General features: G+C 55.5%; 9 protein-coding genes across 9 annotated transcripts; 7 read left to right on the top strand and 2 right to left on the bottom strand.

The window, feature by feature from the left end:
• Positions 1-1,249: 1,249 nt before the first annotated feature.
• C7974DRAFT_305413 (uncharacterized protein) lies at positions 1,250-2,693 on the bottom strand (the record flags this gene model as incomplete). The annotated part of the gene is made up of 2 exons (XM_046138028.1): positions 1,250-2,343; positions 2,390-2,693. 2 exons carry the CDS (start codon positions 2,691-2,693, stop codon positions 1,250-1,252), a joined length of 1,398 nt encoding a protein of 465 aa, XP_046000172.1.
• A 563-nt stretch (positions 2,694-3,256) lies between these two features.
• On the top strand, positions 3,257-5,074 carry C7974DRAFT_305795 (uncharacterized protein; the record flags this gene model as incomplete). Its single annotated transcript, XM_046138041.1, has 3 exons — positions 3,257-3,316; positions 3,362-4,450; positions 4,691-5,074. 3 exons carry the CDS (start codon positions 3,257-3,259, stop codon positions 5,072-5,074), a joined length of 1,533 nt encoding a protein of 510 aa, XP_046000171.1.
• Positions 5,075-7,057: 1,983 nt separating this feature from the next.
• Positions 7,058-8,862, top strand: C7974DRAFT_387936 (uncharacterized protein). Its single transcript, XM_046141227.1, has one exon. It carries the CDS (start codon positions 7,177-7,179, stop codon positions 8,656-8,658), a length of 1,482 nt encoding a protein of 493 aa, XP_046000170.1. The 5' UTR covers positions 7,058-7,176; the 3' UTR covers positions 8,659-8,862.
• Positions 8,863-8,930: 68 nt separating this feature from the next.
• C7974DRAFT_449079 (uncharacterized protein) lies at positions 8,931-11,044 on the top strand. The gene is made up of 2 exons (XM_046145695.1): positions 8,931-9,012; positions 9,064-11,044. The coding sequence occupies exons 1-2, from the start codon at positions 8,947-8,949 to the stop codon at positions 10,768-10,770; spliced, it is 1,773 nt and encodes a 590-aa protein (XP_046000169.1). The 5' UTR covers positions 8,931-8,946; the 3' UTR covers positions 10,771-11,044.
• A 217-nt stretch (positions 11,045-11,261) lies between these two features.
• C7974DRAFT_449073 (uncharacterized protein) lies at positions 11,262-12,167 on the top strand (the record flags this gene model as incomplete). Its single annotated transcript, XM_046145694.1, has 1 exon — positions 11,262-12,167. The coding sequence occupies one exon, from the start codon at positions 11,262-11,264 to the stop codon at positions 11,937-11,939; it is 678 nt and encodes a 225-aa protein (XP_046000168.1). The 3' UTR covers positions 11,940-12,167.
• Positions 12,168-13,567: 1,400 nt separating this feature from the next.
• C7974DRAFT_469733 (uncharacterized protein) lies at positions 13,568-15,154 on the top strand (the record flags this gene model as incomplete). Its single annotated transcript, XM_046146437.1, has 2 exons — positions 13,568-14,157; positions 14,211-15,154. 2 exons carry the CDS (start codon positions 13,568-13,570, stop codon positions 15,007-15,009), a joined length of 1,389 nt encoding a protein of 462 aa, XP_046000167.1. The 3' UTR covers positions 15,010-15,154.
• A 173-nt stretch (positions 15,155-15,327) lies between these two features.
• On the top strand, positions 15,328-17,331 carry C7974DRAFT_387930 (uncharacterized protein). Its single transcript, XM_046141226.1, has one exon. It carries the CDS (start codon positions 15,517-15,519, stop codon positions 16,957-16,959), a length of 1,443 nt encoding a protein of 480 aa, XP_046000166.1. The 5' UTR covers positions 15,328-15,516; the 3' UTR covers positions 16,960-17,331.
• A 1,060-nt stretch (positions 17,332-18,391) lies between these two features.
• Positions 18,392-20,179, top strand: C7974DRAFT_126769 (pectin lyase fold/virulence factor). The gene is made up of 2 exons (XM_046135273.1): positions 18,392-18,919; positions 18,969-20,179. The coding sequence occupies exons 1-2, from the start codon at positions 18,595-18,597 to the stop codon at positions 19,997-19,999; spliced, it is 1,356 nt and encodes a 451-aa protein (XP_046000165.1). The 5' UTR covers positions 18,392-18,594; the 3' UTR covers positions 20,000-20,179.
• Positions 20,180-20,609: 430 nt separating this feature from the next.
• Positions 20,610-22,384, bottom strand: C7974DRAFT_449069 (uncharacterized protein). Its single transcript, XM_046145693.1, has 2 exons — positions 21,361-22,384; positions 20,610-21,300 (listed from the first exon to the last, which is right to left on the bottom strand). Exons 1-2 carry the CDS (start codon positions 22,198-22,200, stop codon positions 20,632-20,634), a joined length of 1,509 nt encoding a protein of 502 aa, XP_046000164.1. The 5' UTR covers positions 22,201-22,384; the 3' UTR covers positions 20,610-20,631.
• Between the last annotated feature and the right edge of the window lie 160 nt (positions 22,385-22,544).

Here is a 22,544-nt window from a genome sequence, read left to right as displayed (position 1 = left end):
GTCGACTTTCCTAGTGCTCCTATACACCTCGTAGTGGAATTGAAACCGTATCGGAGGTTCTTGTTACCTGTGTCGTTACACTGTCTGTGCTCTCCTCCCCATCTATGCTCTCCTCCCTACCCGTGCTCTCTCGCCCTCCATACGTAAGTACCCCGCGCACCCTCCCTACCCACACCCGGTGGCCCAACTCGTGCGTGGTGTGCTCCGCTGGCGCTCTTGATGGGCTGGGATTTGAGAGGCTGGGACTTGGTGGGCTGGGACTTAGATAAGTGGGTTGCATGGACGTGTTGAACGGATGAGACACGTCTCCAACGGTCTTCCCACGCCAGCACTGGCCTGCACTGGCCTGCATGGGCGTTCACAGGGCTTCACTGGCCTGCACGAGCGTCCACGCGGCTTGCGTGCGATGAGATGAGACGCACTCGGGCCGCGTCCGCCTGCTCCCCTACGTGGGCCTGCGCTATGGGGCTTAGGGCGTGGGGCGTGGAATTAGGGTGTGAGAGCTGTCATCTGAGAGCTGTGTGCGAGAGCTGTCGTCTGCGAGCTGTCGTCTGCGAGCTGTGTACAAGAACCAGCACACCAGGTCCATCATCAAGCCAACCCGCCTCCAAACACATACCCATACCCAAGCGCAGCGCACGCAGCAAACACGCTCCACCCAGCGCGCAGCACCCGTGCCGTGTTCCGGGAGCAGCGAACGCGTCGTGAGGGCCATTAGACGATGCCCGGGGGGACACGGATGCTCGCTGGGCTTGGAGAAGGGAAGAGAAGAGAAGAGAAGGGATGGGATGTGTTGTGTTGTGTGAGCACGGCACTGCAATGCACCACCACCACTCCCCTCCCCACCCTGGCCCCCGCCCCCCGGCCGCCACACCACGCAATGGAAAGGGGATGGATCGGGATCGGAATGGAGATGGAATGTTGGCGTTATTGCTATTGCTATTGTTGCTGATGCTGAGGTGAATACTATCGCTGATGATGCTGATACTGGTGGGGAGGGGTATGCCTCTCTTCACCGTCTTGTTGGTTTCCTTTCTTCCTCTTGTGCTCCTCCGGTCGCCGCATCACGCTTCGTACCGTTCCGACGCTTAGGCTCGGGCCGGTCGCCGTTTCGTGAGCTGGTGACGAGACGACGGGACCACAGGCTGAGCTGTTACGTCTGTCTGCCCTGCGTCTCGGAACTAAGGACGGTTTGTGTGGGAGCTGGGCTGTCCGTGGGAACGGCGCCGCGGACACCCTCATGCATCGCTCAGAACCACACAGCCGGGTGTTCCGTGGGATCAAAATTCACCGCCTCGCTCCCGTCGCTGCGCGCCCTCACCGGCTCGTCGAAGATCCTGACCAGCTCCCGCGGCAGCCCCCACCGCTCGACTTCAGCGCGTACGCGCTCGCGCCCGCCCGGCTTGCGCAAGTGCTTCAGACTCCCCCGCAGCAGCGTCTCAACACCGGCCCGCGCCTCGCCCTCGTACAGCCGCAGCTCCTTCTCCCACCCCCCTTCATCTCTCATCTTCCACATCGCCACGCCCGCCCGCGCAAACACACACCCCACGTCCTCGCCGCCCACGAGATCCGCCAGGAAATGCTCGAATTCAGAGTCCATTGCGTCGCCCATGATGCGCACGCTGCGCATCCCCCAGAACGCGGCTTCGCCCCACGCGCCCAGCGCCAGATGCGCGCTCAGCACGCGCGCGACAAGGCGCAGACGCAAGATCACGCGCACCGTCATGCCCGTGTGCCCCGCCCACGGCCCCGCGGTGATGTGGGCGTGGAAAAACGGGTCGGCGAGGACGCGCCGCGTGCGGCCTGCGATGATGATGTGGATTGCGTGGAAGGCCTGGGTGTACAGGGCGAGCGCGGCGCGGGGGTCGGCGGGCAGCGCGGCGTCACCGGCGGCCAGCAGCGCGGTCGCGGAGTCGCAGGCCTGGTGCAGGGTGGGGGCGGGCACGGCCATGGCGGCGCGCAGCTCGGCGGCGACGGCGGGGGCGAAGTTGGTCGTGCGCAGGGCGTGCAGGCCCTTGACGCAGCCGAAGGGGAGCAGGATGGCGCGCTGCAGGGCGAGCGGGGTCGGCGGCGGCGTGTCCTCGTCGATGTGGTCCATGTCGGGGTCGCGCAGGGTGAAGGCCGTGGCGAGGCGGTCGTTGAGCATGGGGTAGCTGAGGGCCGAGTAGTGCCAGGTCTGCGCGAAGAGGGGGAGGTCGGCGAGCAGCAGAATGACGGCGTGTTCGGGGCCGGCTTGGTGGAAGGGCGCGGTGATTTGGATCAGCGCGTGGTGCGCGGTGAAGGCGTCGGCGCGGCTGTCGGCGCACACGATGGGGACGAGGCCCTCGGACGAGATGTGGTTGACTGCGGGGTCAGTATTTGTTTGCGAGGGAGGTCGTATTTCATATACCTGCGCTCGGCCACGGTGTGCCGACCTTCACCATCCGCACTTCCCTCCGCCACACCCGTTGCGCCTCCGCGCTGACCTGCTTCCCCACCTGCAGTAGTCGGAGGTCGAATTTATACACGCCCCCATAGAAGCCCGAGTTCTCCAGCTCCGACGACGTGTGCAGGCGGTCTGCTGGCCGGAAGTAGAGCTCGTAGATCTGCTCGCGGAGTTCGAGGGGGAGGGCCAGGAAGGGGAACGGCTCCGTGGGCTCCGACACGGACGGGGCGGAGGTAGGTGGAGAGGCGGGCGGAGAGGTGGTCGTCATGGCGCGGTACGGCGGCTGGCGCAGGTGTGCGAGCAGCGGGACGGAGTGGAAATGGAACATGAGGTGAAGGTGGAAGGACGGGTGGGGCGGGGTTAAGGAAATGTCCGAGCCGCGGCTGATTTAGCGCATCGGAGTGCCGTGGTCGGTGGATATATCCAGACCTGGAGCGCGATCTGCGAGCGCGCAAGTGTGAAGAAGGGTGTGCGATATCAGGAGGAGGTAGATTTTTGTTAATGGTGTTTGCAATGGTGGAGTCGTGATGTCTGGCCAGTACGATGCAGATCTATCTCCGCTTTGGATGTACCCATCACACCAACCCGACCAATCCTACAGCGTCCTGGGATAATCTTCTCGAGATTATATGTAGATAGGTTGTATGGACTGTGCCTGCCCGCAGCGGAGGAAGGTCCGATCGTGAGCCGCTACGGTACAGTATGTGGTTCAGGCGCCCCGCTTGTCAACCTCAGCCACGCACCATCTCCACTAAGTGCTCGACGTCTTATCTCAGCAATGGGCGTATCGTGTGTTGTTCCTCTTCGGAGTAGGCACTGCGACCGTCCAGAATGGTATATCGCGGCCGCCCGTCAACGGGCTGCAAGAGTTGCCGCGAGCGCAAGATCAAGGTCAGTATCACATGAACTGGCACTCATCAATGTTGACGGCTCCAGTGCGACGAGACTCCCGGAGGATGCCTGAAATGTGCAAAAGTCAAGATTAAATGTCCGGGCTATGACCGCAATGTGGATGCCTTCTTCCACGACGAGACGGCCAAAACGGAGGTCAAGGCGAAGAGCGCGAAAGCAAAGGCGATTGCATTGCGCGATGCACGACATGTGAATAGCGGCTATTCGGCCGCCTCATACGAGCCCATGTCGCCATATTTCAAAACTCAGCAACTGCCCGGCGGCCTACTCCTGGCTCCTTTGATCGACCAGGGCATTGCTTACTTCATGTCCCATTACGCCATTGGCCTCGATCAGCCATCAATCCAGTCTGATACGTATCACAAGCACCTCGCGACCAATGGCTTCCATCCGCTCGTTGCTACATCGATGACCGCCCTGGGACTCGCGGGCGTGGCCAACATCTACCGCGACACCACGCTCAAAGGCAATGCCACCCGATGGTACCTGGACGCCATCAAAATGACCAACAACGCCATCACTCATCCCAAAGACGTTACTTCAGACACGACACTGCTAGCCATCACGCTGTTGGGCATGTTTGAAGCGACATCGAACGAGTACACGCTCCACGCCTGGGGCGAGCACGTCGCTGGAGCTGCCTCTCTCGTCAAGATGCGAGGCATGAACCAGTTTGCGTCGCCTGCGGGCAGACGCATGTACATGCACTCTGTCGCACTGCTGACGATGAACTGCTTGGCCGACGGCATCGCCCTGCCAGCATATGTGCAGGAGATGAACATCGAGATCAAGAAGCACTCCGACGACGCAGACCCCAGGAATCGCTTCTTCTTTCTGCAGCAAGACGTTATCAATTTCCGAGCAGAGATTATGGGCAGTGCCGCGATGAGCCTGCAGAGCATACTGCACCGCGCACTAGAGCTTGACGCTGCTGCGGAGAGAGTCTTCGAATTTGCGGGGTTGGAGTGGAGCTACGAGGAGATCGCGCTTTCCACTCCCAGTCCTCTTGTCTTTGGCGACACGTACCACATCTACCCTAGCCACGCTACAGCGCAGACGTGGAACTGGGTGCGCTACACCAAGATCTACATCCACGACATCATCCGCAACACGGTTCTGGCTGGGCTGGCTACGTCGCCTCCGGTCTTCACCAGCCCTCAGCATCTCCAGCAGCTCGCCAGGAGTATCGAGCAGCTGCAGACGCTCCAGTCCGACATTCTCGCCAGCGCGCCGCAGTTCCTCCACGACGTGCCCAAGGTCGCACCCCAAGAAGCAGAGCACATACCGTTGAACCCACCGTCCGCAACACCCTCATGCCACGACGCAAAACCCGTCCCCCAAACCCCACCCCAGCCCTTCTCCACCCCCCACAAACTCTTCTTCGAAAACTTCCGCAACGAACTCGTCCCCGTCTCCCCGACCCTCGTCGCCAGCACCAACGTCGCCGACCGCCTCCCCGTCGTCCGCGTCTCCGGCGGCCACTCCACCCTCTGGGCGCTGTACATCGCCGGTGCGATGCCCACGGCCGAGCGCGCCGCGCAGCTCTTCATCGTCGCGTGTCTCGGCCGCTTCGAGCGCGAGTTCGGCATCAATCAGGCCAAGGTGCTGGCCGCGGCACTGCGGCTGAAGATGGCGAGGCCCGAGGTCGACGGGATTTGCCCGGTGTACTTGCCACGGCAGCCGGCGCCGTACGTCGTGCCCGTTGGAGCGGATGAGGGGGGGTTGGAGGAGGTGTGAGTGGCGTCGCCGGACTGTGTTGCGCACTTTCACTCTCGGGGTGGACGCGCGGGGATAAAGTTGCTTTCTGTAGCCTTCCTCCTCCAAACTTGCTCCGTGATTGGATCTATTACCTACTCTTTCGATGCGACGAACCGATCGACATTGTTCCACGCTATCAACTTTGCCGCGAAGAGGAAAACTTCGGCGACGCAAAGACTCCAATAGCTGCTGCTATCAAGCCGTCTTCTTTGCGCGGCACCGGTCTTCTACTCGTCTGTCGGACTGAGCACGAAGAGGCTGTCGGTGTGCTCTATTCAGCCAACACTTTCATTGTGTTCAACGACGTCGAACGTGCATCTGGACATAGCATGCTGGTAGCAGCGATCTGGACCAATACAAGCCGACGTCTCCAGTCACCCAGAAGGGTCGCAGTTGATGCCGGCCGCGAACATGACTATGAGATCAGCACCATTGGCTTGACGTACTTGTTTTACTGCAATTCGATACCTTGTCCAACGCTCCTGGCTGCGCTTATTGTTCGTGGACTCTCGCTCTCTCGGGCGCAAATACAAAGTAGATCAGCACACGAAAGTTGGCAATGGAGTGCTGATGGTGCTGCAAAACCCCAGCCGTGCGAGATTGGCGGTGGATGGGCTGAGGCAGCGAGGTGGACGTGTTGGGCTCCTCGCTGCGGTGGGCTGCGTGCACGCGGATGGTATTGGGTGATGTGACCGTAAGGTTGCAGCGGGAAGGCGCTTTGTGGCCGTCGATACAGAGTCGTGGTCTGCTCCTATCCGATCTTGTATCCTGCGCTCTTGTATGCTTCTCTGTTCTCTGCACTTGTAGTACGATACAGCCACGCTGCCACCATTCACCTGCTGTCCATGCACACCATGCCAACGCGTTGTCCGCTTCTCTACCCGCCGCACTGTTCGAGGTACGGTTGTCACTGCGATGTATACAGTACACGCAGCCCCCATGACCACGCGATGCTTAAGCCAGGACAGCTATCCCATGTCAATCCGGCGCGACCCTGGAATATCTACGCCATGCCATCGAACCAGGAACCGAGTCCTACCTGGCCCGTAGGTGTAGGGTGTGAGAAGCAGTGGCGTAGACGATGAGTGAAAGGGGCGTAGCGGGTTAGGGTGCCGGGCTGGGATGGCGCGCTGTGTCTTTACGTCGGCGTGGAGAGCTTGGAAGCGTGGGGGTACGGGGGGTTGGGGGGTTGATCAGGCTTTAGTAATCGAAGTACGATAAAAATAGACGGTTGCGTTTGTGCGTTGGGCTACGCTGTTGCCTTTGCGACGCAGAGCATTTGGGATGTGGAGAGGGTGATGCGGAACAGCGCTGGAGACACAGGTGAGCGTACGTGTGGCGGTTGTGGCGCTGGGTTGGGGCATGCGCTGTCTGTCTCCACCTCAGTGCGGAAAGCTGGAAGACTTGCGTAGCTGGTCGAGGTGGGAATGGGTGGTTGGATTTGTTGGTTGAAGTACGCTACTCTGTGGGTAGGTACTTATAACCCTTCTAAGCTGGTCGACTGCTCTCTGCTTGGACTTATGTGCTGTGTTGGTCTGGGTGGTTGGTTCGGTACTGTGGTACATCGTGGTTCTGTTGTGCTTGCTGGGTTTGGGGTTCTGGGTGGTGAGGTTTGTCGGTACTTCAACACATAGGTAAGTGACCACGATATGATAGGTGTGTCGAAACACGGAGTTGGGACAGAAGGTATTTGATGCGGGAGTGGTCAAGATGCACGGAGGTAGTGTGGGTCGAATCACGTGACTATCAAGCGTTCGAAGTGGATCGAAGAGAGCTCTGTGGCAGAAGGATCCTTGAATTAGGCTCCATAACTAAGGCGTGGTGAAGACAGAGCATTTGCAGCTTCTCATGGCTTGGAGGTCTACGTCCGGTTTGACTATTCACGGATGGTGTTGCTCGCGTCACGTGCCCTAGTGTTGCACCTACATCTTGCAGCTGATTTAGCGAATTGCAACCAACATCCGTCGTTGATTTCCATCTCAAATTTTGATCTATCTACATCGTCCATTCACGCACAGAGGCAAGTGCCCACAGAGGCAACCGCCCACAGAGGCAAACGCCCAGGCGACTGTTGTGCTGCGATGTCAGAAAGCCCGCTGATCACACCCTTCCTTGAACGACCGCCTGAGATCCGAAACGCCATCTACGCTGCTTTATTTGATACAAGCGAACCGAGGAAGCTGCTGTGCACTAATCAAGGCGAGCTACACTGCTCTGTCGGTGGCATCAACTTACTCTACACCTGCCGCGCCACATATCGAGAGACAATCGGTTTTGTGTATGGCAGGCATCCTTTTGTGGGAATGTTCGGTTTTCCCAATGAAGGCGGGGCGCGTCTACTGGCCCTCTTGCAGCCCATCAGGCGCTGGCTTCGCGATATTGGCGAAAAGCGTGCGTTAATGACTGGCCTTGAGATTGATCTGACTGGATCCCTCGTACGTCTACATTCTTGGATCGAAATCACTCCGCTTGTCCGATTTATGTTTAGCGCACGCGAATGTGAGAAAGTTCCAGTCACTTTCTGCGTGCAAGCAAACAATCGACATGTGCGGAAGCTGAATGTGGCAGCAGTGAACCGGTTGCTCGACCGTTTGGCGAGGGATAAATATCTGAAGATCCTCTTACGTTGCTGGCGAAATTTGAATCGGGTGGTAGTTGGCGGTGATGGGAAAGAGTTTAAGTTGTTTTTCTCCTCGACGTCGACCAAACCCTCTGCTCCACTCGAATATAGGCTCTCGAGCGACGATGAGCTCATATACTCTAGCATCAAACCTACTTTGAACTTGGACGGGCTTTTTTCGAATACCAACATACGAGATAGAGTCTTTGGATATCTGAACCATTCTGGTGACAGAATAACTTTTGATCTTGATCATCACACCGTTTCGCCCCCTTGGCAGGAGCTGCTCCACGTCAACCAGACCCTAAGGACCTACATTCGGCGCACATTCAGACGCACAACGTTTTGGCAGCTCGTCTCAAGCAAACGCGACTATCGACTTGACGCCTCTGCCGCGTTTCAGACGATGCTCGAACTCAGACCCGACTCTGACAACAGACTCGGAAGCATCATTGAGTTAAACGTCGTAACAGAAGCCCCAACAAGTATATACGACATCCGCCTCAACGCTACAAGCCTTGTTGCCGCCACGGCTACAGCGCTGTGCAGTGTATCTGTGCGACTAGACGGACAACCCTCAACAGACCCGCCCACATCGCTCGTTCACATTAAAACCCAACTCTTGCGGCTCTTCGCCCATATCCTTGACCTACATCCGCAACTGGCGCGTCTGTCGTGCCCGCCAGTGTATATGGATGGCCAATGCCGCGTACGCGAAGCGGACACTGCGGTTGGCGTGATATGCGATCCGCGGTACGAAGAACGCCCGTGGGATACTGGAGCGAGGCTAGAGCAGTACGGACAGGTCTTCCGGCGGTTTGAGAGGATGAAGGATGCGCCGGCTGGGTTCGATACGACGCTGATCGACTGTGTGGCGCATCTCACGGCTTCATGGTTGCATTGGGAGGAGTGGAACGGCTTAGATGAGGATGCGGCGCTTTAAGATCAGTTGCATGGGAGTTAGAGCCTACGAGGAAGTGCTAGGTGGTGCAGAAGCATCTCGCCGCACAGCGGAGTTCGTACATCTATGCGAGACGCCGCGAGTATCGCGAAGGAACGCTACCTCGCGTAACGCAGCTGCAGGGCAACATTTTGCAACACCTCTTCACTTTCACCTTCACTCGCTGTTGCCTCGCGTGCGCTAGCGCACAGACCTAGTGCCCGCATACAATAACAGCTCGCCCACTCCTTCCCCGCTCCAACATCATCACCTTCTCACATCCACCACCGCATGTCAACAACGATGGCGGATCCTGCTGATGTGGTCATGGCTGGCACTCCACGATTGGAAACTACGGTGAGTGTGGTGCACTGCCGGGGAGTGTGTGCAAGGCTAACGGGAGAGTAGATGGCAGACACGGTGTCCACGGGCGTGGCGGGTGGTGCGGTTGCGTCCACCGCAGCAGCAAGTACGGCACTCGAGCACTCCGGCGCAGCGCGAGACCTCGACTCTGGAGGCGCACTGGCCGAAGGCGCGATCAACATGGCCATCACACCTTTCCTGGAACGACCGCCGGAGATACGCAACCTCATCTACAAGGCCATGTTCGAGAATGATGCACCTGTCACACTGAAAGCGTACAGTCATCGAAAGATGTCGAAGTGGGATGCAATTCGCGCCATTCCGAACCGCAACATTCTGTTCACCTGCAAGACGATCTGTCAAGAGGCAATCGGTATCATGTACTCTTGCAACACTTGGCTGATCACTTTCGGAAATGTCGATGACTGGATGAACTACCCGATAGTCACAAGGGTTGGCGACTGGTTGCTTGCTCTAGGCAAAAGGATGGCATCTCTCCGCGACATTCAAATCGACATCATGAGCGACTTCAATTGCCGACGATTTCCTTTGCATATAGATGTCACTGCCCTGGTGAAGAGGATTGCGAGACTCTCCAAAGCAGCGGAACTCGGATCAGGGCAGCAGTGGAGCAAACCCAGCTTTGTAGTGCCACAGATCAGCTTTATACCCGGAGACTACTGTTCTACAGAGATGGAACAATCATCCGAATCCGACTACCAAGCCGCCAGTCAGACGCTCAGATTATTGCTCGAGGCAGCAAGTTCTAACAAGTCGAGTCTTCCCTCTGATTTGTGCAGTCTGCTACGCTGTTGGAGAACAGTCGACTCTGTACATCTCTCAAACAATGGTAGCAGAGTCGACCTGGTCCTTCCAACGCGTTTCGGTGAAGAGAGGAGTGAGATGAGCGATGTGATCAAACTGAAGTACCAGAAGAATACTACCGGACAGTGGTGCAAACTCACAGAGCCAGCTCGAGAAGTAAATATCGACGACTTACTGCACTCCTACACTGTTGCAGCCAGGATCCTCGACTATGTCTTGCAACCGGAGAACATCCTTGTGTACGACCTTGACGAGCACGCAGCCCTACCCGGCTCGGACTTGTTGCAGACAAACCAGCGCTTTCGCAATGCCGTGTTCAGCTACTACGAATACACCACTCTCGATATCTGGGTAACTGTAAGCCCTCCAGAACGCGGCAAACAGCAATTTGCAAGACTTTTGGACTTTCTCAATGTGCATTTTCATCGCCAAGACTGTATTATTGAGTTTTGTCTCGATATCAGACTATTGAAAGGGCAAAGCCTAGCAGACACTCGTATAGAAGCCATCGAGTTCCTCGAAGCTACAGCCTTAGTCTGCACAACAAATGTAGCTCTATACAATTCACCGTATTTCGGACATTGCATCACGAGCAAAAGTCTAGAGTGCGTGCGCCACCGGCTACTCGAATTTTTGATTTGCTTACTAGATATTGGCCCGGAATACGCCCTCTTCCCCTGGCCTACCATCTACATGAACCATCAGTGCGACATGGTCGAAGCACATCTATCACTTCACCGCGACCTTTCCATTACCATTCACAATGATAAAATATCCGGCGAAGAGGTATCAGACAGTGTGATCGCCGAGTGTGTGCGCAGGCTTAAATCGAGGGAGGATGAACTGAACAGCGTTACAAATGAGACCACCTTGCTTGGTTGCGCCCTCAAGGTCGCTCAAACGTCGTATCTATGGACATTCGACTAGGTGTGATTTGGTGGCAGTGATCGGATCGAAGCAGTGAGGATCTTGAGCTGGATGAGGGAAGCAGCACACACGGCGGCTAAAGATGCCTCGGTGGACTTTTTCCACTTTTTTGCATCTAGATATGGTTTTTTGACACGCGAGCAGCTTTTCCTTCCGGAGGCTGGACATGGGTCTGTCTTGTCACCTGTAGACAATCTACGTTCCGCCTGCACTTCTCCCAATAGCACAGCATTTTGGAAGTGCAGGGACGCATCATGTGGGTAGTCGAATGGAGTGAAAAAACAACTTCCTATTTTCTGCGTGACATGAGGGAGTGTTCTACCGTCATAGGCTGCTAGATAATAATTTGCGGCAGCAGTGAGTGAGTACAGACATAAGCCAGCATGAGAGATAGTGATGTTAATTATTTTCAAAGCTACACAGAGACTTAGAAATCCGGAGAAGAACAAAGCTGCCTATCAATGGCGGTTCAGCAACCATGCCGATCTGCCATGACGGCAGCCCTACAGTCCACGACTTCTTACAAAGCAGCAAGTAAGCCCATCGCACCCAGGACTACTTCAAGGACAGTCCCCCTCTTCGAAGCGGCCCCGGTGAACTCAGCGATAGGAGCTGTTGTAGTCCCCGTCGCACTGACAGTAACACTTGATGAATTCGTAGTCGTAAGTATAATCGACGAGGTCACCTTTGCTGTCGTCTCTGCCGCGGTCGTCGTCACCGCCTCGATCGTCGTCTCCGCCCCAGCCGTCGTAGTACCCACCTCTGTCGTCGTAGCATCCGACCCCGGCAGCGTAAAATCCTGCCTCACCGCACACGTCGCCGGATCCTCGCCCTTGACACGTCAGCCACTTCAACACTCACCCATCTACATGAACAAGACTCACATTACGACAACAGAACCCCTCAACCGGCGCACAAAACTCCCCCGCATCGCAGTACCTCCCGTCGGGGCAGCACACCGCGTCGCCCGGCATGCAGCTCGTGCCGCAGCTCTGCTCGGTGGCGAGGCACGCGCAGCCGCCCGCGCCGTCGCACGCACGGCCCGAGAAGCAGTAGTACGTTTCGCAGCACGTGCCGCTTTGGGGGATGCAGCCCGTGCCGCAGGGTTTGTTGGAGGCGGAACAGGTGGTCTGGCGTGGGAAGAGGGGGGAGTGGAGGGGGTGGGTTGAGAGGACGAGGGTTGCGTAGGTTAGGAGTGTGAGGGCGAGGGTCAACATGGTGGGAGTGGTGGAGTGGTGGTCTTGAGAGGGTGGATGGTTTGTTGGATCGGGGGATTCGGCGTGTGTGGTATGGTGGATTGGGGGGTTTATGATGGGCTTGTGTGTGTTGTCAGCTACAGGGCTGTGGGCCTTCGTTTTGCATTAGTGACGTGGTGTTCGCCTGGGCCTGTCTTCAGCTGCTGGTGGGTCGTTGCGTGTCTGCACTCATAATAGAGTTTATCTTCAATAAGTTCAGATCACTCACGACGGTTTGGTCATGGGTTGACCCATGTTCAGTAGGATGTCCACAACTTCCTTTGTTGACTGTGCTGCTGCATGCCGGCATTTTGAATCAGTGCAGAATGCACAGGTTGCTTGTAGTGACCATCATATCAGCCCTCTGAAGAACTGAAGGCTCTCGTTTCGACACCCGTTCCCAGTCCGCTGAACGGTGTACGAAAGATCACGTGCGAAGCTTGTTGGGTGAATTGCCCCACTTTTCTTGCGTTGCTCTCGCTTGATATCCTGCAAGGTAATGCAGCTGAAAGGCTGAGCGGCTGAGACATCTGCCTGATGTTATGATGGTGGTGAATGTTTGACTGACCATTGGAGCGTTGTCTCGCTTAAGTATCTCGCTCGCTTCATGATTACTTACGTAACATCTCTTTCCATCAACTGTCTGCCACTATTCGCTTGTTGCGATCGAGACAGCATCGTGGATCTGACTTAGGATATAGGACTGTGAATTGTGAGCTGCACTGACTCAGGTTGAAGCTGACGTCGGATAGTTAGCCCGCGAATTAGAACTCAGGGTAAGAGATTATCACGTGACTAGATATCTCACTTCTGTATGGTCGCAGTCGTTTCTTTCGGATACCGAAAGTTCCTGAGGCAGTACGAAACAGTGCTTTCCGTTAGAAGGGCCTGGTCCTCCATCTGGTCTTAAGGTATTCATTGTGTGCCGATGCTGGTATACCCCATGGGCCCAGCGACTGGGTGAGACGAAGTTGACTTTGCACCCAGGGACTACATCAAGGCGATGGTTTGCCGTAATACTCAGTGTGTTGTTCATCAATAATAACATCTCAAGCCATTAGCTCCACGTCTGGATTTGAGAAGCTCGCTGAACTTTCGCATTCAAGAACTGAAAGCGGATATGTTACGAAGTAGGACCGAACTTCTCTGCGGACCATATCTATAATCACTGATATCGCCTGGTGTGACCTATATGGGACTGAATTGGTCTGCTCCAGACAAGCCCACATCAGATCAATCCAAGAATTTTGGTTCAATGACACGCCAAAGAAGCGAGCTGAAGGACGACTACACAATTCAAAATCTCGAAAGCAATGCGCTCCGCTTATTGGTTTGGGACCCCGCTCAGAGCTGTACAGAACCATTCAAATGAGACCTTGAAGGGGGTGGGGTCATCTCAGCGCATCACACGTGTCTTGTGACGAACTAGATAACATTTCCAGCGAGTAGCACATAGTAGGAGCTTCTGTCCTGCTAGTGAGATAAATGAACACTCCTAAGAAGTTAATCCACCACACTCCATCTTGTATCGAAGTTGACTTACGACGATACCAAGTTGAACCATGGCGAAACTACTTCCAACCCTTTGTTCACCGTTCAATATTCTTCTAATTCTCCAACTTGTTTCAGTCCCACTTGTTAGAGGCCAAGCCAATAGCACGTTCGTAGATCAGTCCGGGTACAGTACCTTCGAGCTTTTCAAGAACACTGGACTGCAACCATGCCCTGTCAACTACACTGCAGCATCAGTAAATGCTCTCGTGCCGAGAGAGCCAAGGAGGGGCGGAGGAGGTGGAGGAGGCACGCGTGGCGGCGGTACTACAGACCCATTATTCGCCAGCGATTGGGCTGGATCTCAGGCAGGATACTGCAAACACATGACAGGTATACCGATCATGATTCCGACACTGCCCACGCAGAACGCCTTCACACCATGGTGGCCCACTTTCACCCTGCAGTTTGTGAGCCTGCTCTTCACCTGGCTCGGTCTCTGGTGGACGACCCGAAGCGTCGAGAGGAACGCTGAGGTACAGGATATGAGCCTTCCTGTGACGTTCTGGATCCAACTCCCTATCGATCTTGCCCGCATTGTTGCTTGGTTCGTCAGGACTAGCCAAGGGTTAGTAGATGCAACCCGTTTTTCGTGGGTCAGGTACGTGTGACAGTTACCCAATCTTGCCAACTCCGTAGTAACATTTCATGCAGCGTCATTCTGTGGCTTGTACCTTTCAACTACATCTGGCTTACGCGGTTATTGGGATCCAAAACGCAAGACTACGCGCCTGTTCTCCGTCAAGAAACGAATCGGGTGGGAGTGTTTACTGAGCAAGCACAGCCATTATACGAAAACTCGGGGTCTGAAACGAAGCATACCGACTTTCAAAGCGTTACCGAGACTGCAACTCACCGGATACGTCCAAGAATGTACTGGGCATCGATGGCTTTTGCAGTCGTCACCATCGTCCAGTGGTGTATGTCACTTGCAGTTGTCGCGCTCCATTTTAAATACTCCTGGCTTGACAAGGGAAATCATCCCACATACGTTGAAACGCCTCGAGCAGTCAGCAACCCTTCTTCGATCGCCCGCATGCCCCAATCCTGCTTGGACTGGCTCGAACAATCATCTGACCTTGTAGCCTCCAAGCTGTTGGACATGAAATTGGTCCAGGTCCTATTTACCTTGATCAATGCTTTCCAATTCGTTGTATGCACTCTTGTTGTGCTCTTTAGTACGCGCAGTCGCTATCGTATACTCGGGAAGCTGAAGATCAGCGCATGGGCATCGTTACTCTCCCTTGGTCTCCCAGCTCTCGGAACTGGAATCTGGATCATAGCGAAGGTTGCTTTCGGGAACCAGGATATATGGATCACGTATACTCATAATACGACGACTACAGGAGGTTGCACTTTCGCGGCTGTGACGATGGATAGGCAGTGGGGATACTGGGACGTGCAGTACAACCTCCCAGTCAGAATCGCTATGAGTGCTCTTGGCGTTGCTTGAACTCGCTGCTTGAAACAGACGTATGTAGTCAAGACACACGTCAGAAAACGAATTAAGATGACCAAAGAACCTCCAAATAGACAGCAACGAAACCAGAGCTGGTAGATCGGGGTAGAAAAGCGATAAATTGGTCAACACTGACAAGAAACTCGCGATCTGAGATGTTGTTTGAGGGAGCACACGAGTGTGTTTGGGGATAGGTTGTACTACTGTGCGACGGGGCAACTGCCATGTCACGTGATAGCACGTGACATGACTGTGACCCGTGCTCATTGCAGGTACCCACAAGAATAGCTCAGTGGAACTACACGAACATATCACATGGACATTTGGTTCCTCACACACATACTGTTAGCCACTCCAATAGCCTTGACGAATACCGTCTGTTCGCTTAGGTATACTTGACCCTTGGCCCCACAACAGGATTCTAGGGTTCTTTGGTACCAGTTACCAAAGTGCAGCCGAGCCCGCCGCAGCAGCCCGGCCAGCTGGAGCTGGTCAGCCGCGATGCACGACTACCAGATACAGATAATGCTGCTCGAACAACAACACAAGAAGCGCATACTGATGGCCCGCCGGATGCAGGACAATATCTCCCAGCCCCACTACCCAAAACTGCCCGTCGCATGTAATGTGCAAGGACCGAAGCATCTAAACCATTTCCCTACACAATTAGAATCCCAGAACACACAACAATCTGCCGCTTCCTCAACATTCAGACCTATTTCCGGACCCATCGTTATGCATCATGCACTTTACGTACGCGAGATAGTGGCGGCTATACTTGAGGAAGTGGAACCCAGCATGCTCTACAACTGTTTGTTGGTCAACAAGATGTTTTATGAAGAAGCTTTGAGGGTCTTGTGGAAGGTCTCCAGGGGAGAGCTTGCTTCTATGCAGATATACCCGGAATGTGGCGGCCCGTCCAAATGGGCCCGTCGCGGGCTCACGCAATTCCACGCCAACTTCATCCATGATCTCACACTGGAGGGTGAGCCTGACACTTGGAGCGAAGAAGCTGAGCAACTGCCGATGCATCGACTACAGTTCCCTTCACTGAAGAAGCTGGTGTTCAGGCAATTGGGAGCCAAGTGGCTATATACGGAGAGGGACATTCTTAATTTTGTCCACACCGGCCTCAAAGCACTCATTATAATCAGCGACAGCTTTCTAACCGACCACTTTCTTGAGGAGGTCAGCCGCTTGTGTCCAGGCCTCCGGCGCCTTCATATTTCGTCCTACAAGGCAAAAATCTCCTGGCAGGCGCTGGCTCATTTCCTGCCACGTATGCCTTATCTGGAGTTCATCTACGTAGTTAGGCCGGGTATTCAATGGTCATTAAAGCCACTCGCTGCGGGAGCTAGGTGCGAGCAGCTAAAACATGCCTATGTTTATAACCACGATCTACCAAAGCTACAAAACGTCCTACGAATTGCTGCACAGTTCTCTCGATTGACTGGATTCCATTATGAACCCAGGGAGGACGCGCTCATCCTGGGAGCGGATCTACGAGAGTTGGCAGATCGCTGTCCCCAGCTCATGGAACTGAGTATCGACGAACCTAGTGAACCAATGCAAGCTTTTGGCATCAATGACGAACTTCTACACCACCTTACAAAGTCCTTGCCACATCTGCAGGAGGTTACTCTCAACTGCTTAGGAGAGGCTCTCAGCCTTACCTCAGTCATGTCTGCGTTTGGTCAGCAGCATTGTCCTTCGCTCCGCGAACTACAGATTTCCTGTAGTGGAGACTGGAATTGGCTTTCCAGTACAGGGTTTACGTGGCTGTATCTCCTCAGATCAGAGAAGCTACATCTTCAGCCTTACGTGGACCTAGAATCCCGCCTCTCGGAAGAAGAGTTCCAACAGCTGTCTGGCTACTGGGAAGAGCGTGCAAGACGATGGTTTCCACAGATTAAACACTTCGTCATCAGTGATGAGGAACCATAGAATGAGCTAGACATGGACGCTAATGAGTGGAATGGTAACTAGTAGAACACGTATGTCATCTAGCAATGCGCAGTGAGAGAGCTTGCATAGAAAGTGATAGCGAGGAGATTTTGGGAGAAGATTTGCCAGTAGCTTGATAGAAGATATGCCTACTATAGACTTCGTTGCCAACGTGCTTTCAGGACAACTATCATCTGTACGTCCGGCGCATCAGTAGGGCCCCTCGTTTGTACGGGAACATGCCATTATTCCGCTGCTTCAACAATCCGACACCGTTGTCACGAGCGAAATCGTCATGTTCGGCCGCCAAATATTTTTGGGGTGTGAGGAGTGGCCTACTTGACATCTGAAACAGCAGAGCAGAAGAGGAGAGAAATGATGTGGAATGAGACACATGACACAGATAATCGAGAAGCAACAAGGAAGAAACAAGACATATCTCACTATTTCATACATTATAGTACAGCTGATTTGGCAGCCAACAGATTGTATCTTGCATTCAAAATCTGACTACCAATTGTTCTCCATGGTCTGTCTTTTAGCTTCAATTCACGCGATAGCAGTGCAGAATCTTTGAGCTGTAACAGTGCAAATTTCCAAGTTTATATGTAGTCTATGTTGCGACGACACTGTGGACGAAGTGACGATGAACAGTACCATGTAGCGATCAACGGCTGTCAACGGGTCATCTTAGAAACCATGTAATGCAATTTATCTTCCACCTGCATAATGCAGGGTAGCTGACCAGCAGACGTTCTGCTGGGACCTGTCACTGCATGGGGAATGCTGGTAGAGTCGGGCCGATGGGGGAGGTTTGGCTGTGAGGAGCGTTCAGGGGAGGAAGTGGCACGGAGATTCTTGTCAAGGAGAACCGAGATAGAGAATTTGCGAGTGTTGATTGCGGGAGATACTGCAGAGACCCACGACCGGTAGTCCATGGTTCATGTACGAAATAGGCCCGGGAGGTTTCAAACGCAAGATTGGACGTCACAAGCAAAGGAGACCGCTCCGCGGCTTGCGACTCACAACACACCGCGAGTGTGGCTGCACCGTGCACTATCGCCGCCGATATTACAGTACCTTCAGCGAGAACAAGCACGCAAAGCATCCCAAAGCATCCCAAAGCATTGTCAGAGCATTTCCGCAGCACTCCGAATCAAAATTACAGTGAAGCACCACTCGCACCTCCCTCGTCCGCCTGGATAACAACTCCCGGCTCGACACCACGCGGCCAGCACCCCAGCATATTTCCGAGCAGCCGGCACGATATCCAGATTGCGCTTACCCACGCCCATGCCGTTGCCGCGGCGCCTTGTTTTCCCTCCAATCATTGGCGCCGCGCCGCCGTAAAAAGCTTGGTGAGCTTCGGTAGCGCCAGGGCAGCCGGGGTAGCGCCACCCACTAGCCACGGTTCCCCGCGACATGGGGCGCGCGACGACAACGCGGGTGAGGGATTGTGGGGAGAGTTTCTCCGCCTCATCTCCCGTGCGCGCGGGCTGGGGTGCGTGCGTGCGCGTGCAGACAGTGTAGGGACCGGGGGAGAGGGTATATAAGGACCGGCTGGGGGTTGCAGAGGATGGCACCGCGGTTTGCATTCGTCGACCTCCCGGACTCAAATCTTCATCCCCTGCAAAGATGCGTGTCTCAGAGCTTCTCTCGTTGGCGCTCGCTACGGCGGCGTTTGCGTCGCCCGTCGAGGAGCGCGCGGCGAAGGTTGCGCCCTCCAGGCGTCCTAATCATGCGATTAAGCCGCACCACCCCGGCAAGCCGTTCCCGGCCTCGCCGGCGCGCACCAGGACGTGTGTCGTCAAGGCGAATGGCAACGGGAAGGATGATTCAGCGAACATTTTGAGTGCGGTGAAGAGCTGTAATAATGGTGGACATGTGGTGTTTCCCAAGGACAAGAACTACACCGTTGGTACGGCGCTGGATTTGACGTTCCTCAAGTGCATTGATCTTGGTAAGTTGATCTCAATTGCACTGCTCAGGCGTATCTAATGGCTTGGTAGATATCCAGGGAACTATCAAGTTCACCAACGACACCGACTACTGGCAGAAGAACGCGTTCTACCAGACATTCCAGAACGCCACCACCTTCTTCCAGCTCGGCGGCTCTGACGTCAACGTCTACGGCGGCGGCACCCTCGACGGCAACGGCCAGGCCTGGTACGATCTGTACGCCCAGGACATTTACATCCTGCGCCCGATCCTCTTCGGCGTCATCGGGCTCAAGGGCGGCAGCATCGAGGACCTGAAGTTCCGGTACAGCCCGCAGTGGTACACACTGGTGGCCAACTCGACCGACGTGGTCTTCTCCAACATCGACATCAAGGGCGGCAGCACCAGCAAGAACCCCGCCAAGAACACCGACGGCTGGGACACGTACCGCAGCAGCAACATCGTGATCCAGAACTCGGTCATTGACAACGGCGACGACTGCGTCTCCTTCAAGCCCAACTCCACCGACATCGTCATCCAGAACCTCGTCTGCAACGGCTCGCACGGCATCTCCGTCGGCTCCCTCGGCCAGTACGCCGGCGAAGTCGACATCGTGAAGAACATCTACGTCGCCAACGTGTCCATGTCCAACGCCTCGGACGGCGCGCGCATCAAGGTGTGGCCCGGAACCGCATCCGCGCTGTCCGGCGATCTGCAGGGCGGCGGCGGCCTGGGCCAAGTCACCAACGTAACCTACGACGGCATGACGGTCTCGAACGTCGACTACGCAATCGAGATCACGCAGTGCTACGGGCAGAAGAACATCACGCTGTGCAACGCGTTCCCGTCCAAGCTGACCATCTCTGACATCACGATCAAGAACTTCAAGGGCACCACTAGCAAGAAGTACGATCCCCTGATCGGGTACCTGCAGTGCTCCAGCCCCACGGTCTGCAAGAACATTAATATCAGCAATATCGATGTCAAGTCGCCGTCGGGCACGAATCTGTTTAGCTGTGGCAGCATTGAGGGGGTCGAGAAGCAGGTCAACTGCACGAGTGCGGCGGGGCCCAAGGGGGGGAACTCGAAGAGGTTGATATGATTTTAAGATTCTACGGTACATAATTTAAGACATTTGTTCGGACACTGTGTCGTGCGTGGTGCTGTGAGCGAAGTGATGTGTTGCTCGTGCGGTGAACCAGACATGACACCGGAATTCGTGAAGCTTTTCAGCACGACATACCGCCACGCTTAGATACCCAGGTACCCAGCAGCCTCTACCAGGATGAGTGGTCACCACTTAACTCCCACTGACAACATCGTACACACATAGCAACCACGCACAAGCCACACAGTCAACCCAGTTCCGGCAACACACAAGATACGAGATGTGAGGAAACGCGGTGCGTGATTGCAGTCTTTACTCTACTCAAAAAGGCACAAGGTGGCGCGGGCCAATACCATGCTGATACCCAGTCTACGGTACGAAACGAAATCAAGTACAGTGTGGTGCGGGCCAGTTTTGAACGTCAGTGTCAATGTCAACGTCAATCTCAACGTCAATCTCAAACTCCAACTCCACTCCAAACTCCGTCTGACAAACACCCAACCCAACCTCACGACGATGCGAGAAAGAAACCAACCCCGCCAACCACAGCCATACAAAAGAAACACCACAACGCGACCCTAACGCGACATGAGCGACATAGACAAAGCTCCAACCTTCCCCACGGCCTACACTGGCCCCCCACCAAACCCCGCCAACTCATCAAACACATCCACGCCCAGCGGCACATCCTCCCAACCCCGCGCTACAACCGGCGTAACCGGCTCCAGCGCAGGACTCGGACTATCGAAGAACCGCTCCGCGCCGCGCGCACGCTCAAGCGCATACGCGGGTTCGCCCCCAAACGCCTGATCGCCGGCATACGCAGCCTCGCCGAACGCCGCGTCGCCGCTGACGAACGACGGCGCGCCGGGCGAGCCCGCGTAGCTGCGCGGCGGCGAGACGAGATGCGCCGCGAGACCCAGCATGGGCTCGAAAGCGGCGTCCTTGGGATCGTGGTGGTAGGGCGTGAAGGCGAGCGGGTCGTAGGGGGAGTCTGAGCGGGATGGCTCGGGCCAGGGGAAGGAGAAGGGGGTGCTGCGGGGCGCGGGGGAGGGGGAGGGGGGCGCGCGGGGGCGGGCGCGGCGCAGGGTTGTGGAGCGGCGGGAGGCTTGGCCGCCTTTTGCGCCCGAGGCTTGGCGCTGCGGGAGGGGGGTGCGGTGCGTGGTGCGCTTGTGTGGGGCTTTGGAGCGGTAGCGGGTCGTGGATTTGACGCCTTCGCGGAGCGAGGCGGGGGTTAGGCGCCACATGAAGCCTTTGGTTGTTGCTTCGGCGGGGGAGTCGACTTTCTCGAAGGCCTGGGGGAGGTCAGCATGTGGGTTTGTGGAGGGAGAGGGTAAGATATGGTCGGGACTTACGCCGTTCATGCTGAGATTGTGTCTGATGCTGTTTTGCCAGCCCTTGGTCTCGCTGTGCGTTGCTTTGTCAGTGTACGTCTTGAACCAGTCGTAGATGTCGCGGAGAACCATCGTGTGTTGCGGCGCAGTAAGCAGTGCGCGGTAGATGAGTTGCGCATAGGGCTGCTCCTTGTCAATCGGTTCGTCCTCTTCGCGCCCAGTCGAGTACGGAGTCGAGGCGCGAGATGTCCCCGAGTACGGGCTGGCGTAGTCAAGCTGGTCTTCTTGTTTGAAGTAATCCGCATATTGCAGATCGTAATCGTCACTTAGCTGCGTGAGCTGCGTGGAGCTGTCGGCAGATGGCATGTCCGGCGGGCAGTGGACGAAGGTGGATGGCGGATAGGATGTAGCCATGTGTCTAGGATAACCAGAGAAGTCCATGTTGTAGCCGCGGGGACGGGAATTCATATATTCGTGTGGGTAGTTGAGGGCGTGGTTTGCGTTGTAGGGGGGGTCATAGTGGGGCGGCATGGGGTAGCTAGCGCAAGACGGGTCTGCAGTGAAGTAGGCTGGCGCAGAAAAAGCGGATGCATGCTGAAGGATCTCGTGTGGATTGTAGTAGTCAGAAGTCCATTGCATTGCCTGAGGACCGATAGCCATGGGTGCTTGCTGTGTGTGATTGTCGTCCGAAGGTGCGATCGCTCGATTGGAAGTCACCATGGCCATGTCTTCTTCGCAAGTAGGCGAAAATGCTGTTTCAGGCAGTTCAGAAGGGAAAATGTACTTCTGATCTTCTTGTGGTCCGATGTCTCCAGAGATCTCGGCAGCGGGGAGCAGACGGGGTGAAGCTGGGCTCGCCATCGCTGTTGTGCTCTAAGCCTAGTCAGGAAGTGCGGAATATCGATCCAGAGGCGTGATGCGCAGACCAACGAAACTGTGAGACGAAGGGTATGGCAAGAGATGGTTCGACGGGGGAACTACGGAATAGCGAGTCTAGAAGTGAAGCAACAACTTGTACCTTTGTATCATGGACCAAGGCGTGGGTCGGTACCTCATTGTCACTCTACCCAAGTACGGGTGCCAGCCTAGCTTGATCATTGATGCTGCAGACATGGGCCATCCACAAACAAGGAGACGTTAGAGCATGGATGCGCTTGAAGGCAGACGCGTAGAAGAGTGACACAACGTGAAAGGACCGGACGCAG

The sequence above is a fragment of the Boeremia exigua genome (assembly GCF_020726555.1).
Source record: "Boeremia exigua strain MPI-SDFR-AT-0100 chromosome Unknown C7974scaffold_3, whole genome shotgun sequence".
NCBI lineage: Eukaryota > Fungi > Ascomycota > Dothideomycetes > Pleosporales > Didymellaceae > Boeremia > Boeremia exigua.
Note: the sequence above shows the minus strand (reverse complement) of the source record. Positions and strands in the feature narration are given on the sequence as shown.